Raw genomic sequence first — 12,586 nt, 5'->3', positions numbered from 1 at the left:
CTGCACAAGCACACTATTTAGCATTTTCTGAAATCTGAAATTTAAAAACCCCATTTCTTTACATGACAAAGAGCACCAACTTTTCTTTGCAGTTATTAACACTTGACCATCAAAAGATCCATTCTTAAAGATGACCTTACAAGGAAGACAAATCGCTGTGACTTCTTGTCCCCTTTTTCTGATTCATAAAAGGAAGGACTCAAACTTTACGCTCTCCAGGAAGTATTTCTTCTACTTATTTCAACTACAGCTTTTTTGCTGGCAGTTTGTAGCAGTTTGACAGAACAGCAGACACATCATTCAAATAAAGTATTCTGAGAAATTATTTTCATTCAAAGTATGTTTTTAATGGAAGAGAAAACTGGGAAAAGATTCACCTTTAAGATTTTCAACTTCTGCTTGCTACTAAAGAAGGCCCACAAGCTAATAATCAGAGCTCCAACTAAATGTCCAGGAAAAATGCAAAACAAAATAAACAAAACACACCCAAGGCAAATCAAACAAAAATCTTGGGGAAAAAACGTTCTGAAGCATGTGATGATCAAAGCTTCACAATTTCTTTTTATGTGCATGTATGAAGTGCATCTTTCGGTCTTTACGAAACGGCAACACGTCTCAATGCTTTGTCCTCCGCCAGTTCTTTTTAAGAATCAATCATATTGATTCATTCTCTGCCCTTGCAAAATAAATAGGCTAAGAAATGAAAACTCTGCTTATTTCGTATATCTACTCCCTTAACCAATAACAACATCATCTGTGCTAAAAGCTGCTCGGGAGCACAAAAAACTGCAATCTATTCAATATTCTCCAGCAGGTGAAGGCAATTGCATACACACAAGACAACAAACATACCACTTGACTAGCACTCACCGTATACATGCACTACATTTCAGTTAATAGTTCACAGCAAAACTTTACAGTCAGCCTCAATTTCTTTGCATATTTCAACCTTCTAGAATTAAAATTATTTCAGAAAATAACGCACACAACCAGCCACCCAATAGTAAACACATTTGTGCTTGCTAGCTTTAAAACTACCTGCCAAGCCAATAGCCAATTGATTTCCTTGGCGTAAATTCGACATTTCCAATCTGGGACATTACCCAATATGAGGACTGTAAACCCTTTCCTAAATGAGGTAATCACATTGGTGCTTCTATAGTTCTGGTTGAGTTGCAGTTTCCATTACAATAAATCCTTGCAGCACATTCCCAGAGGTTTTGTAACTTCTCTGCACCTTTAAAAAAAAGTTACTCCTAGCTGAAATCTGTCATATAAGACCTTAAAAACAAACAAACAAAAAAAACAGCAAATTTTCCTTACTTAATCCTCAAAAATGTACAAAAAAAAAGATAGAGAAAAATTATTTCTCTGAATATTTACAGTTCCACTTTTAAAACTGAGAACATTGACAATATTCATTTCTGCGTTCTGCAAATCGAGAATACAAGAAATGTGAAAGGGACAAGTGACTAGCACAGTTGCACTCTACAGTACTTATATAGTGAAAAAGAAAGAACAAACTGAGGCTCAAACCTCATAACTGAATTAGTGCTAGCAGGCTCAAGGCTCTTAGACGAGTGCATGATGAGTACTGAAGTGAAAAAGTACTGAAATACTGCATTTTAAACAGCCATTAGAAATGGCTATTGTACATATCCATGCAACTATCCTTCATAAAGGAATTTACCATGCGTTATAGCAACATGATCCTATTTACACAATGAGTTGTTGTTCCAGTCCATCAAGTACACAAGAATTTTTAATGCATCCTAAAAAAATCAATTAGGCAATGATCATCTGATTAAACAGCCACATCATACCATTCAATCCTTTCAAACATACTCATAAATCCAGGCCTTCAGACTTTGCTACAAACTTCCAAAACCTACACATATAGCGTATTACAAGGAGCTGATTTTTAAGCTTAATGGCATTCAGCACAAACTAAATTATTACATGCTGTTAACCTGAAAACGCAACATCAGACAATGACAGAAAAACCTTCTTTTAGTAGATACTCTCAGTTTTAATGCAAGTGTTTTTTACAAAGTATCAGAACGCTTTCCACAGCACAGAAACACCTTGAAAGGGCATCAGAATCAAAATTGGAAAACTGATTAGGGCATCACAACTGACTTGGTGAAGGTCCAAAAGGCAGGGAGGGGAAATAAGTAGCTAAATGAAAAGGAAATTATTGTGTTTTTTTTTTTAATCAAATCTTAATATTCACACTACAGTGAAATATATTGCAGAACTACGCCTGAAGTGTGAAGTTGCTAAGTATCGCTGCATATTAGTCTTCTTAATTTTGACATCACTCTTTGCAATTCCAAGAAGCATCTGAAGAAAGTATGAGAAAGCTGGGGCTATTCAGCCTGAAGATGACAAGGCTCTGGAGTGACCTTATTGCAGTTTTTCAATACTTAATGGGGGCTTATAAAAAAAGATGGAGAGCAACTTTTTGCTCAGGCATACAAAGACAGGACAAGGGGGAACGGCTCCAAACTAAAAGAAGGGGCATTTAGATCAGATGTTAGGAAGAAATTCTTCACTCAGAGGGTGGTGAAGCCCTGGCACAGGCTGCCCAGGGAAGCTGTGGATGCCCCATCCCCAGAGGTGTTCAGGACCAGGTTGGATGATGCCCTGGGCAACCTGATCTAGTGGGAGGTGTCCCTGCCCACGGCTGGGGGGCTGGAACTCGGTGGTCCTTAAGGTCCCTTCCAACCCAAACCATTCTGTGATTCTATGATCCGAGAGCTTAGAAAATGAAAGTCAAACCCGAAAGTATGTGTTTGTTTTCTGTTTTCACACACATACTGTAATCTCCCTGATGCCCTGGGAAAGGAGTGCTAGTAATCCCAAAATTGCATTCCTCCTATGCAAACCAGAAGGGAGAGTACGTGAAGTAGCAGTATTAAGATTCACATGCAAGACCAGCATTTTAAAACCCTGGGATGCAAACACTGGCCTTGCTGCAACTTGTGTTTCAGTCATGTTGAAAACTCACGACCTAGACACAGGTGAACTTGCTGCTGGGTTTGCCTTGCCTCCTTTCCCTCTCCTCCCACTGAATTGAGGGAAAGCAAAGAAAACCTAACCTTCCTAACAACGTTCAGAAATCATCTTTGTTAAGTAATTCATCGACAACATCTATTGCCTACTGACAAAAGAGAGATGAACTATCAAGTCTGCAACCCTACAAATAAAGCATATGATGCTTCTAGTAATAGCTTCCCCTCTTATACTTCCCTTTTTATGCAGGTACACTTTACAAAATCATTTGCATCTTTAATATCCTAACCCATGAAGACAATTTTACTGAAATCAGACCAAATTCTTTACATATTTAACTCATACTGAATTAACTGGACATGCCCTTAATATCAGACAAAACGCTGTAGCCATTTCACAGAATATATCCAACCTGTACTTTCTGCACTTCCTTCAACATCCTGCCATTTCCACACAGAATTCTAAGGAAGTTTGGGGTTTTATTTCAAAATTTTTATTATCAAGCATGCCTACGACATACAGAAGTCTGAAGAAGATGTCTGCTGCATTATATAGAGACCACTTTTTCAACAGGTTAGCAAGCTATGCTCAACACCCATGCTGCGGATAGGCAGAATGACAACATTTCATCTTTTCCACTCTCTAAACTTTCTGATGTTGGAGGACTCCCTCCCGACATGTCTCTCCTCCACCTCTGGCTGGCAGGCTGCAATGAAGGGCTTCCAATAGGAATACGCTATTCCCTGCTGCAGCATGGCCCCACCAGCTACCTACATCTTGGCAATTACCTTCATTTTCATTAATTTCAGGTGGATCATTAGGGTGATGTTTTTCCATTTCTGTTTGTCCACCTGCAGCATCCTATAGCAGAGCCTGCAAGTTAAAATCCGTCAAGTCCCATAGCTCCAACCTCAAGCCACAGCGCTGACTGACAAAGAGCTAGACTTAACATTTCAAGGTCTTCTTCAAGATTCAAATATCTTTACAGCCTGACAAAACGCCTGCTCGTTCCATCCACGGAAACGGAACTGACACCCTCAGCTAGCTCTGGAAAACAGCAAGCTATAACTTAAAATAAGAACAACCTCCCTCAGAAATGTTTCCCTCCCTTCCTACAGTGCAGCTTTCCGCCCTCATAACCCACCTACCCAATGCCCTTTTTGCACCACACTTAAAACCAAAGAAGGTGTATGTTAAGGGCCCAGGATGATTTAACCAATCAAACTTTTGGAAGTGTCTTGTGGTTTTCATTAATTCAATGTGACACTGTGAAGGACTCCCATTTTCAGAAAGTGCTGAGATTCATCTTCTGAAACTTTTGGCAAGATTATTTTCTATATATATTATATCTAGAAGTAGGCACATACTATGCAGCCAATTTTAACAGGCAAAGCTAGGCTCTCCTTATTTAATATTCATGTCACAGGAGTAAAAATCCAGCCAGGAATCAAACTGTGGCATCCTGTGCCAAAGACAACTTACCACTCAGCTGGTAAGTTGGCAATTCAATTTACAAACCTGCATTCCTGCATTTTAATCCTTTGTAGAAAGGTGGTAATATATGAGCAATATGAAAAGAACTGGATTCAGATCATTAGAGGTTCACAAACCAAACACGCGAAGCTTTGGAGGCTGTCCAAAACAAAATCATGCCTAGGTGGTGATGTCCGTTCAATAAAAATTCAATGTCATAATTATCCTCTCACTTTTTCCCCCCCGAAGAGCATTAGTGCTCAGAACCGTGCTGCTGCTCGGCCAATTACATTAATGCCGTTAGAAGACAGATAGGGCCCGCAGCCAATCGCTGTGCCAGGTCACTGCCTGCTGACGGATAATTTACAATTATCAAGCAATTAGCAAATGAAGTGAAAATTCAACACTCATCTCCACATAACGCAGAATAACTCATTTTAAAATTAAAAATATGTTTTAATAACTTTAGTTTGGCTATGGCCTCCTTTTACCAGTTTCTCCTCCTTTGCGACTGACAAAATGCTGCGCTGTCTGAAGTGAGAACCATGTCTACTGTTTGATATTTCTAAATGAAATGACCGCTTCCTTGGGACTAAATATCTATTTAACAACAGAAAAGAACAAAAATGAGAACTCTTGTTAAAGGTAATAGTCACTCAACTAGTGTATTTGAAATTACTAGCTAACTGACCACCTGATGAACACCCTGTACCAGCAGACAGAATTAACAGAAATAACTAGAACTAGCCAGGCACCTGTCTGGGAGTCCATAATCTTCTTTTCTTCTCTACATTTAACAATAAATGACCTAAAAAGAAACTGAGCTGCAACTAGTCAGTTGCACAAAACAAAATGCTGCTTCCCATTAATCATCAACTCATTAGCTTGCTATGCTCACAACATAGTAAAGAGCTCAGAGCTCCTATTGCCTACACTCACAATCCTCAAAAATATAAAAAAATCTAGGAAAAATTTGCCAATGTAACTTTTAGATAAATTCGTTTCTGTCCCGCTCTAGAAAACTACTGTATCTTCCTTAGCATGTATGGTATGGACACTGTAATTAACCTTCTCTTAAAAGTGCAGGAGAAAACTGCACAAGAGCATCATCAACAGTGAAATCCAAGTAGATTAAAGGAGATTCTTACATGGTCCTCGGTACCAAAAAATCAGAATAATTTTTGAAAGAGTTGGTGAAGGGGAAAAAAATAAAATTAAAAAAAATTAAAGAAATATACAAGGCTAAGTGATGTCAACCGAGAAAGACAACTGATGATGTTTGACCTATTTCCCTCCGAAAAGATACCAGCAACAAACTAACCTCTTTTCTGACTGTACACAGTTTCGGAAAACATTTACGATGTCAACACGAGGTATTTACTTTTGAAACAGTCCTCCACCCTCCTTCTGGAAGAGACATACTTATCTCTGAATTTTTCCCTTGCACCCACTGCACTACCACAATGTCGGAGAGAAGGGAAACCCAAGCAACAGAGCGAAACCCTCCACAAACCTGTTGCTGCGGATACTGCATTCCTCCCATGGCGGCCGGGGCTCGTCCCTGCATTCCCACGGGGTAGCGCTGGGGGCCGGGAGGGCCGTAGGACTGCCCGGGGTAGGGGCTGCTCTGCTGCGTCTGAGAGTGAGGGTTATTGCCCATGCCGTACAACTGAGGTCTCTTCATCACCATTGGATCCATTGGACTGCCCTGTTAGTGAACGCAAGCAAATAAAAGGTTTAGAGATACTGGAAGAAACAGGTAAGAACAGTCACACTCATTGCAGACAGGTCATACAGGCATTTGCTCAATACTTTATACCTTTCTCCCAAAATGATCAAAAATCAACGTGGCATGCAAACAGGCAAAGTACCGTAATTAGTTGCATGAGTTTCTGAATGGTGAGTTTGGGACTTACGTTCAAATATAAATAAATAAAATGAACTTTGCACTCAAGTTTAGACGTTGTCTCTCACCTACAAAGACAGGTATGATAATTACCCAATAAATCCCAGCTTAAGAAATAATTAAGTATACTGTTGTAAACTGATTAGCAACATTGACTTCAACGTGTAAACACACATCAAATCATGTCTATCAAGAGAGATACATGTAATGGGAAACCATTCAACCTTGAGAAAATGTCTATTTTCTTTCCTTGAAAAAAGGGGCAAGTGTAAAGAAAAGGAGGTTTCCAAGAAGTACAATGCATACAGAATGCACTATCTCAGAGCCTTCACATCACTATCATATGCATTAGTAAGTTTCCAGATCATAAGGCAAGTCATAACCCAAAATGTACATAGGCATTTATTTGCCTCCTTAACAGACCTCAGAAAATCCAAACTGAAATCACTGATGGAGGGGGATGGGAAGCAAGGGATGGAAGATTTATTTTTAGACTTCTTGGCAGGACTTACCAAACACCATAACAGCTCCAGGACGGGTGTCAACCATTGTGTGGCATTACTCTCACATTTTATTACTGAGGACTAACTGAACCAGAAAAAAATATAATTTTGTCAAGTGTAGCAGCGCTGCATTGTTAATATGATGCCCATTTTTTAATTCCTGAGTGCCAAACAGTTGTATTCAAACAAGAAAAAATGTGTGTGTTTTTTTTTTCCTTTTTTAAAAGCCTACCACAGTTTCATCTTAATGAGATTTCCCCCCTTCCCTCCCCAGAAAAAGGTGTATTAATTCATCCAACCAGTCTGCCTTCCCGCCAGTAGCAGGATTCCTTCCTATGGCATATTTTGTACATTTTTTCCAACAGTGCACTGCTGACCAGCTTTATTTTAAAGTCTCCAATGTAACGTGACTTCTACAAGGCGTTTTTGGCTGCTATGTTCTGATGTAATAGTTACTATGACAATAAATTACTTTCTCACTCCTATCCCTGTTTCTTTTCATTATTGCTGTTTGTACTACTAAAACACTATGCTTCCACTCCCCCACCCCCACCAATACAAACAGGTATTTCCCCCCTAAACTAGTCACTGCTTAACAAACAGTTACATATTGTTCTTACTACTTATTCCTTGCAAGGGAGTAACTCAAACCTTTCTCCCTGTTTTCTCCAGCTTTCCTTATCTCTACCAACACCTATTTGCTAGGAATATAACCCAAACCAAATATAGTATCTCAAATGTTGCCATACTACACCTGCACAGGTGGAAATTATAACCTCATTCTCACATGACACCTCTATTCACTTCAGAAGTGGACTGCACCCACCCTTTTTTTTTTTTTTTTGCCACCATAGAGAATTGCACATTCACTTCTAATTGGGGGTGAGTATTACTCAGCAATTATCCACTTTATTATTTGCCTTTTTTTGTGGCCAGATCAGAACTTTCTATTTTTCACCACTAAATGTCTCTGGGTAACATATTATTTATATTTCATACTTCTCAAATTCCATGGTTCCCCAACCACTTTAGGCCGCCTGACCTCTACCAACACATCTTTTATTTTATTTTTATTAGGCCATTGTGCGTCTCAAACTTTTAACTGAGAGCAGACAGACGTAAAAGTTTAGTGGATGAACTGGAGATACCTTCTGACATGTTCCCAAGGGACAACTTAAATTACCCTTCTGTAGACCAAGAGAGTTTCTCTGTGTTTATTTCAGCGTTTCCATGTTCATTCTGGGTACCACCTGTTGTATTCCTCTCCTCAGATATAAATCCTTGTTTAAAGCAAGTTTTGGGTTTCCTTCATGAGATTCTTATGAAGCCCAACATCCCTGCTAATTGCCACCATCTTCTGTTTCAGTGTATTGTTTCCAGGTCTCACTTCCTATAACAAATTTAGTCAAATTTAATTTTAATTAATTTTGAATGTAATATTTTCCACTCCCCATCCAATACTTAAATAGTACCATGAACAATGCAGATAATTACAGCTAAAATAGTCTGACATTTTCTTTCCATTATGAAGACTATTTTCAGGTGGGTATAGACTTCGCCAAACTTCAAGTATTTAGGCTGAAATTTTCCAGGCCATATGTATGCCTGAGGCTGAAATTCTCTGGAAAATTCAGCTGAAACAGTTCAGCGATGTCTCAGAATGAGGTCACAGAAGAATACATCGCTTATGTTCTTACATAAAATACTTAAAAATACCTCTTGAATACCATGTTTTGGGGTAGACAATTTTAATTTGCCAGGGTGACAATGGATTTTAGGGAAATATAAAACTTGTATCCCTATGAACCCCTGAATTCCATGCAGTCCATAGGAGTGGAGGAGGAGGAGGAAACCGGAGAGTGCAAGGTGCACAGAACACAGCAAGACCAGATCAAAGGAGCTGCAAGGTATAAGAAGGTGGCCTGAAAATTGCCAAAGAAAGGACAATGGGTTAAAAAAAAGCAGAGGAGAGAGAACTGGGACAGGAAGAGCTGAAGGAAGGAGGAAACAAGGTCAGGAGGTTAAATGGATAGAGGCTGAAGAGACTCTGCCCACTGGACTAGTGACCTCCAAGCGGTGGAGGTCTTCTGTTTGTTCATTAGTTGGTTTGGAGGGTAAGCCTCCCTGACATTTCGTTCTTCCCTGCTTTCTTCTCCCTAACCCGCTGCTGCCTCTTCAGCTCCTGCTCCTCCTTGTGCTCTCCAGGAGAGCTGCCCCTCTCGCCCTCGGGTGACGTGAAGGCTCAGAAAGGTGGAGGCCTGAAGAGCCCGAGCTGCTGCTGAACCCTCCTGAAACCCAAGGGGCTGCGGTCACTGCATATGGCTAACAAGGGACACGGGCAAGAAGGGACCTGGGCACACTCAGAACTTACTGTGCACACTGCAAGCAATGCACCAGGATCAAGGACTGGAGATACTGAAGATGAAAGTGATAGACAGGACCAGGCAAACAGCTGGGACAAGCCAGAGAGAACCACTCCTGCTTGCCAGTGCTGATTGTTCCCTCCACCATCCAAGACCCCAGGGAAACAGTAAGAAGCAGTACAGTAAAGTCCTCTGACCATGTTTAGGACTGGTGAAGTAAGACTGTGGCATTAAGTAACATGATCCAAAGCCACAGCCGAGAAGCATGGCCCGCTTCACCCCACTTTGTTCTCCTGAGCAGCACGAGGAGGCAGGTGGTCCTGCGGGAGACACTAAGCCTAACTCGGCACTGCGCCCACCTGAAGCACACTCACACACCAACAGGGAGGCCTGCACCGCAGCTGAGAACACTTTATTGTACATACCACAAGAAAGAAAAAAAAACTGGAACGAAACCTAAGTATAAGTGAAGTCTCAGCAATCTCCTAGCATCAAAGAACTCCTACAAACAACCCAGCGAGGATGCACATCTTATCCATGCACTGGTCGGTCCCCACGGGGTGTGGCAACCTGCCACTGCTCTTACTGACTCCATCCAGATGAACTCGTGACCATCTGTGCGCTGCAGGTCCAGGTGAAGACACCTACCAGTGGCTGTCAACATATTTCTGCATGGCCTAACAAAACCAAGTAACTCACAATGCCGCCTCCCTCTCCCCCAGCTTTAAGAAACTTTATCATTGCGGAGTCGTGTACTGAGTGAAGAACTGTTGGAAGCAAGTTTTCCCTCGGTATTTCTCCTGTTTCCTTCACGGAGGATGGTCACCGGATGGGTCTGCTCGAGGGACGGGTCAGCAGCAGTGCAGGGAAGGGGGCTGTTGCATGCTACAGGACCAGACACAACATTTATTATACAAGTTAGAAGATGGGTAGCAAACAAAGCAGAAAACGGTGGGATGAGGAAGGCTGATTAAGGTGGTCGTATGCTGCTCAGCCAAAAGTGGATTCTACCCCTCCATCTGCCACAGTTTTTACCTAATGTTGAATAAATTATTAAAACAACAAATTTTCAAAATGTAGCAGTTTAGTGCATCATTTCCTTGCTTGGAGTCATGCAATTTAATTTGCAGAAATGCTTCATATAACTGCAGCTACTTTTGAATTTGATATGTGCTTTTGAAGAGCTGTATGTTGCAGAAAATTTGACCTACAGCCATCATAAACAGGCTACTCAAACTTCCTTCAGTAGTGCCTCAGTTTCCCAACTGTAAAAATGAAAAAAAAAATCATTACTTCTTCACTAGAGAAGTGATTTTAGAATTTAATATGACTGTGATCAATACCATAGAAAACTCTCTTAACAAAAAAAAGAAGTTGTCTTCAGAACAGTGCATGGTAAGAAAGACCTGGAGCCATACGCTTAACAGAAGAAAACAGCTGCTCCCTGAGTACTGCGTGTCCTGTACGGTGGAGGTAAAAGTTTAATTATAACTTTTTCTAACTTTAACGCATGCTCAATTTTCAGCTTTAGCACTCTTTAAAAGTTTTATTTTTATAGAAAGTTTCATCCACAGTGATCTGAAAAGCTAAGAAATATGTATTACAATCCTATATGAAGGTTCCTTTAGCATTTACAAGTTCAAATATCTTTTTTCTAACATTAGTTCCAACAATGTTCAAAGACAAGTTTTGGGTGGCAGGATCATTATGACCAGTATCAACCTCTGCGTGTTGTAGGGATCAACAACCAACCCCTCCACACCCACTCTAACACTTTTCAAAGATGACAGTGTTGCTATAACTGCGCTGTATTTTTCCAAATCCCAGTGGACGTATATTCTCATGAAGGGATGCTGTGTACATTCTCACATCTCCCATGCCTTTACTTAATTCTATCACATGCTATATCAGAAAGCTTTAATTACTTTTTGGTTTTATTTTAGTGTCATTGCAGTTATCGATATCCATTTATTTCCTTTCTTTTACAGAAATACGCACATTTTTGCCAATTTAGTTTGCATATCCTAATTTTTACTGCCATATTCTGCCAGGCAAGTCTGAGTGGATTCCGCATTTTCCTTCTGCCTCTGCACCTCCTTTTCAACTTGCTGCATTTCATTTAAACTTTGCATAGATCTGCAGTTCCTCAAAATACCTCAGTCTTGTTCTTTGCTTCAGTCTGCAATAATATTATAATTTATAACCCCTTTATTATAGTGCCTATCTTATGTCAGTATCAGATTCATTTGCACATGTACCAGGCTTTGTAAGAACGGAGCATTTCATAAGAGTCCTCGCCTATTATGTGCCTTGTGAGCACATTAATGCACCTGTTGGAAGGTTTGCTAATGATTTCAACAGGGCCAAGATTTCACTCCCAGTCTTTACACTGACGGTCCCACCATTAAGGTAAGATGCAGAAAAGTCTATGCTGCCTACAGATAGTAGCTGGCAAACTTTTTCTATTACCTACTCTCTTTTCCGTGTTTTGTGTTAAAGGAGGCATAAACTCAGCATCCCCGCTATAAGCAGAAGTAGAAAACATTTACACCCACTTGTAAACTCAGTACCACCACTGCTTCTACCAGCCAAAAGAACCAAACAAATCACCTTCTCCAAAGTATCTGTGGATTCAACTTTGCCTCTTCTAAAATAATAGAAAAATACTATTTTCTCTTGTTATTTAACCAGTGTTTTCCCCGATACCTTATCTCCTCTCAGATCTAAGGGAGCATGATTTCAATAGCTATCTGACCAAGATACATGGGCTATTCCATTTACGTTATGTATTATACATACTGAGTTATCATTGTATATTCCACTTCTAATACCAAAATCTTTATTTGAAAATTTGAAAGACACTTACAAACATGAACAATACTGGTCACAGTCCCCAAACATAACTTGTCGTTTAACGATGCCAAAAGAACCCCACCACTGATGTCCTAGGGCAGGGAAGAGTGGGAGACACTTTACAAAGGACACAGTGGGATTCAGGCATGACGACAGCCCTTACACGAGGAAGACAGAGCAATTCACTACAAGACAAGAGCGGTCACATGAGATACAACTACTCTTCAGAGAGAAAGGGTGTTTTTCTGTTTGTTTTTTAAAAAATGAAAGAAGCATTGGTTTGGCTGACAACAGCAAATGCACCAATTTAAAGTGACTATAAGCCACAGTGCATCCCAACAACTAAAGCTACATCATTTGCGCCTGTAACAAAACAACATGAACTCAACACTCTGCAATAGGCTTGCCCTCAAACTCCTAGAGCTGCTGAATACAATAACTCTTTGTTTATTCATTGATCTGCAGCCAAAGCT

At 40.2% G+C, this 12,586-nt stretch overlaps 1 protein-coding gene across 6 annotated transcripts in view; it reads right to left on the bottom strand.

Annotated features, from left to right (window-relative positions):
- The window catches only part of ARID1B (AT-rich interaction domain 1B), a 326,453-nt gene that overhangs the window by 286,495 nt on the left and 27,372 nt on the right, over nt 1-12,586 (bottom strand). For all 6 annotated transcript variants that reach the window (XM_080585917.1, XM_080585915.1, XM_080585913.1 and 3 more), the window contains exon 2: nt 6,002-6,196. In XM_080585917.1, the coding sequence (XP_080442043.1) occupies nt 6,002-6,196 (195 nt within the window). The remainder of the gene's footprint in view (nt 1-6,001; nt 6,197-12,586) is intronic.

Source organism: Anser brachyrhynchus, assembly GCF_964034855.1.
Source record: "Anser brachyrhynchus genome assembly, chromosome: 3".
Classification (NCBI taxonomy): Eukaryota; Metazoa; Chordata; class Aves; order Anseriformes; family Anatidae; genus Anser; species Anser brachyrhynchus.
Note: the sequence above shows the minus strand (reverse complement) of the source record. Positions and strands in the feature narration are given on the sequence as shown.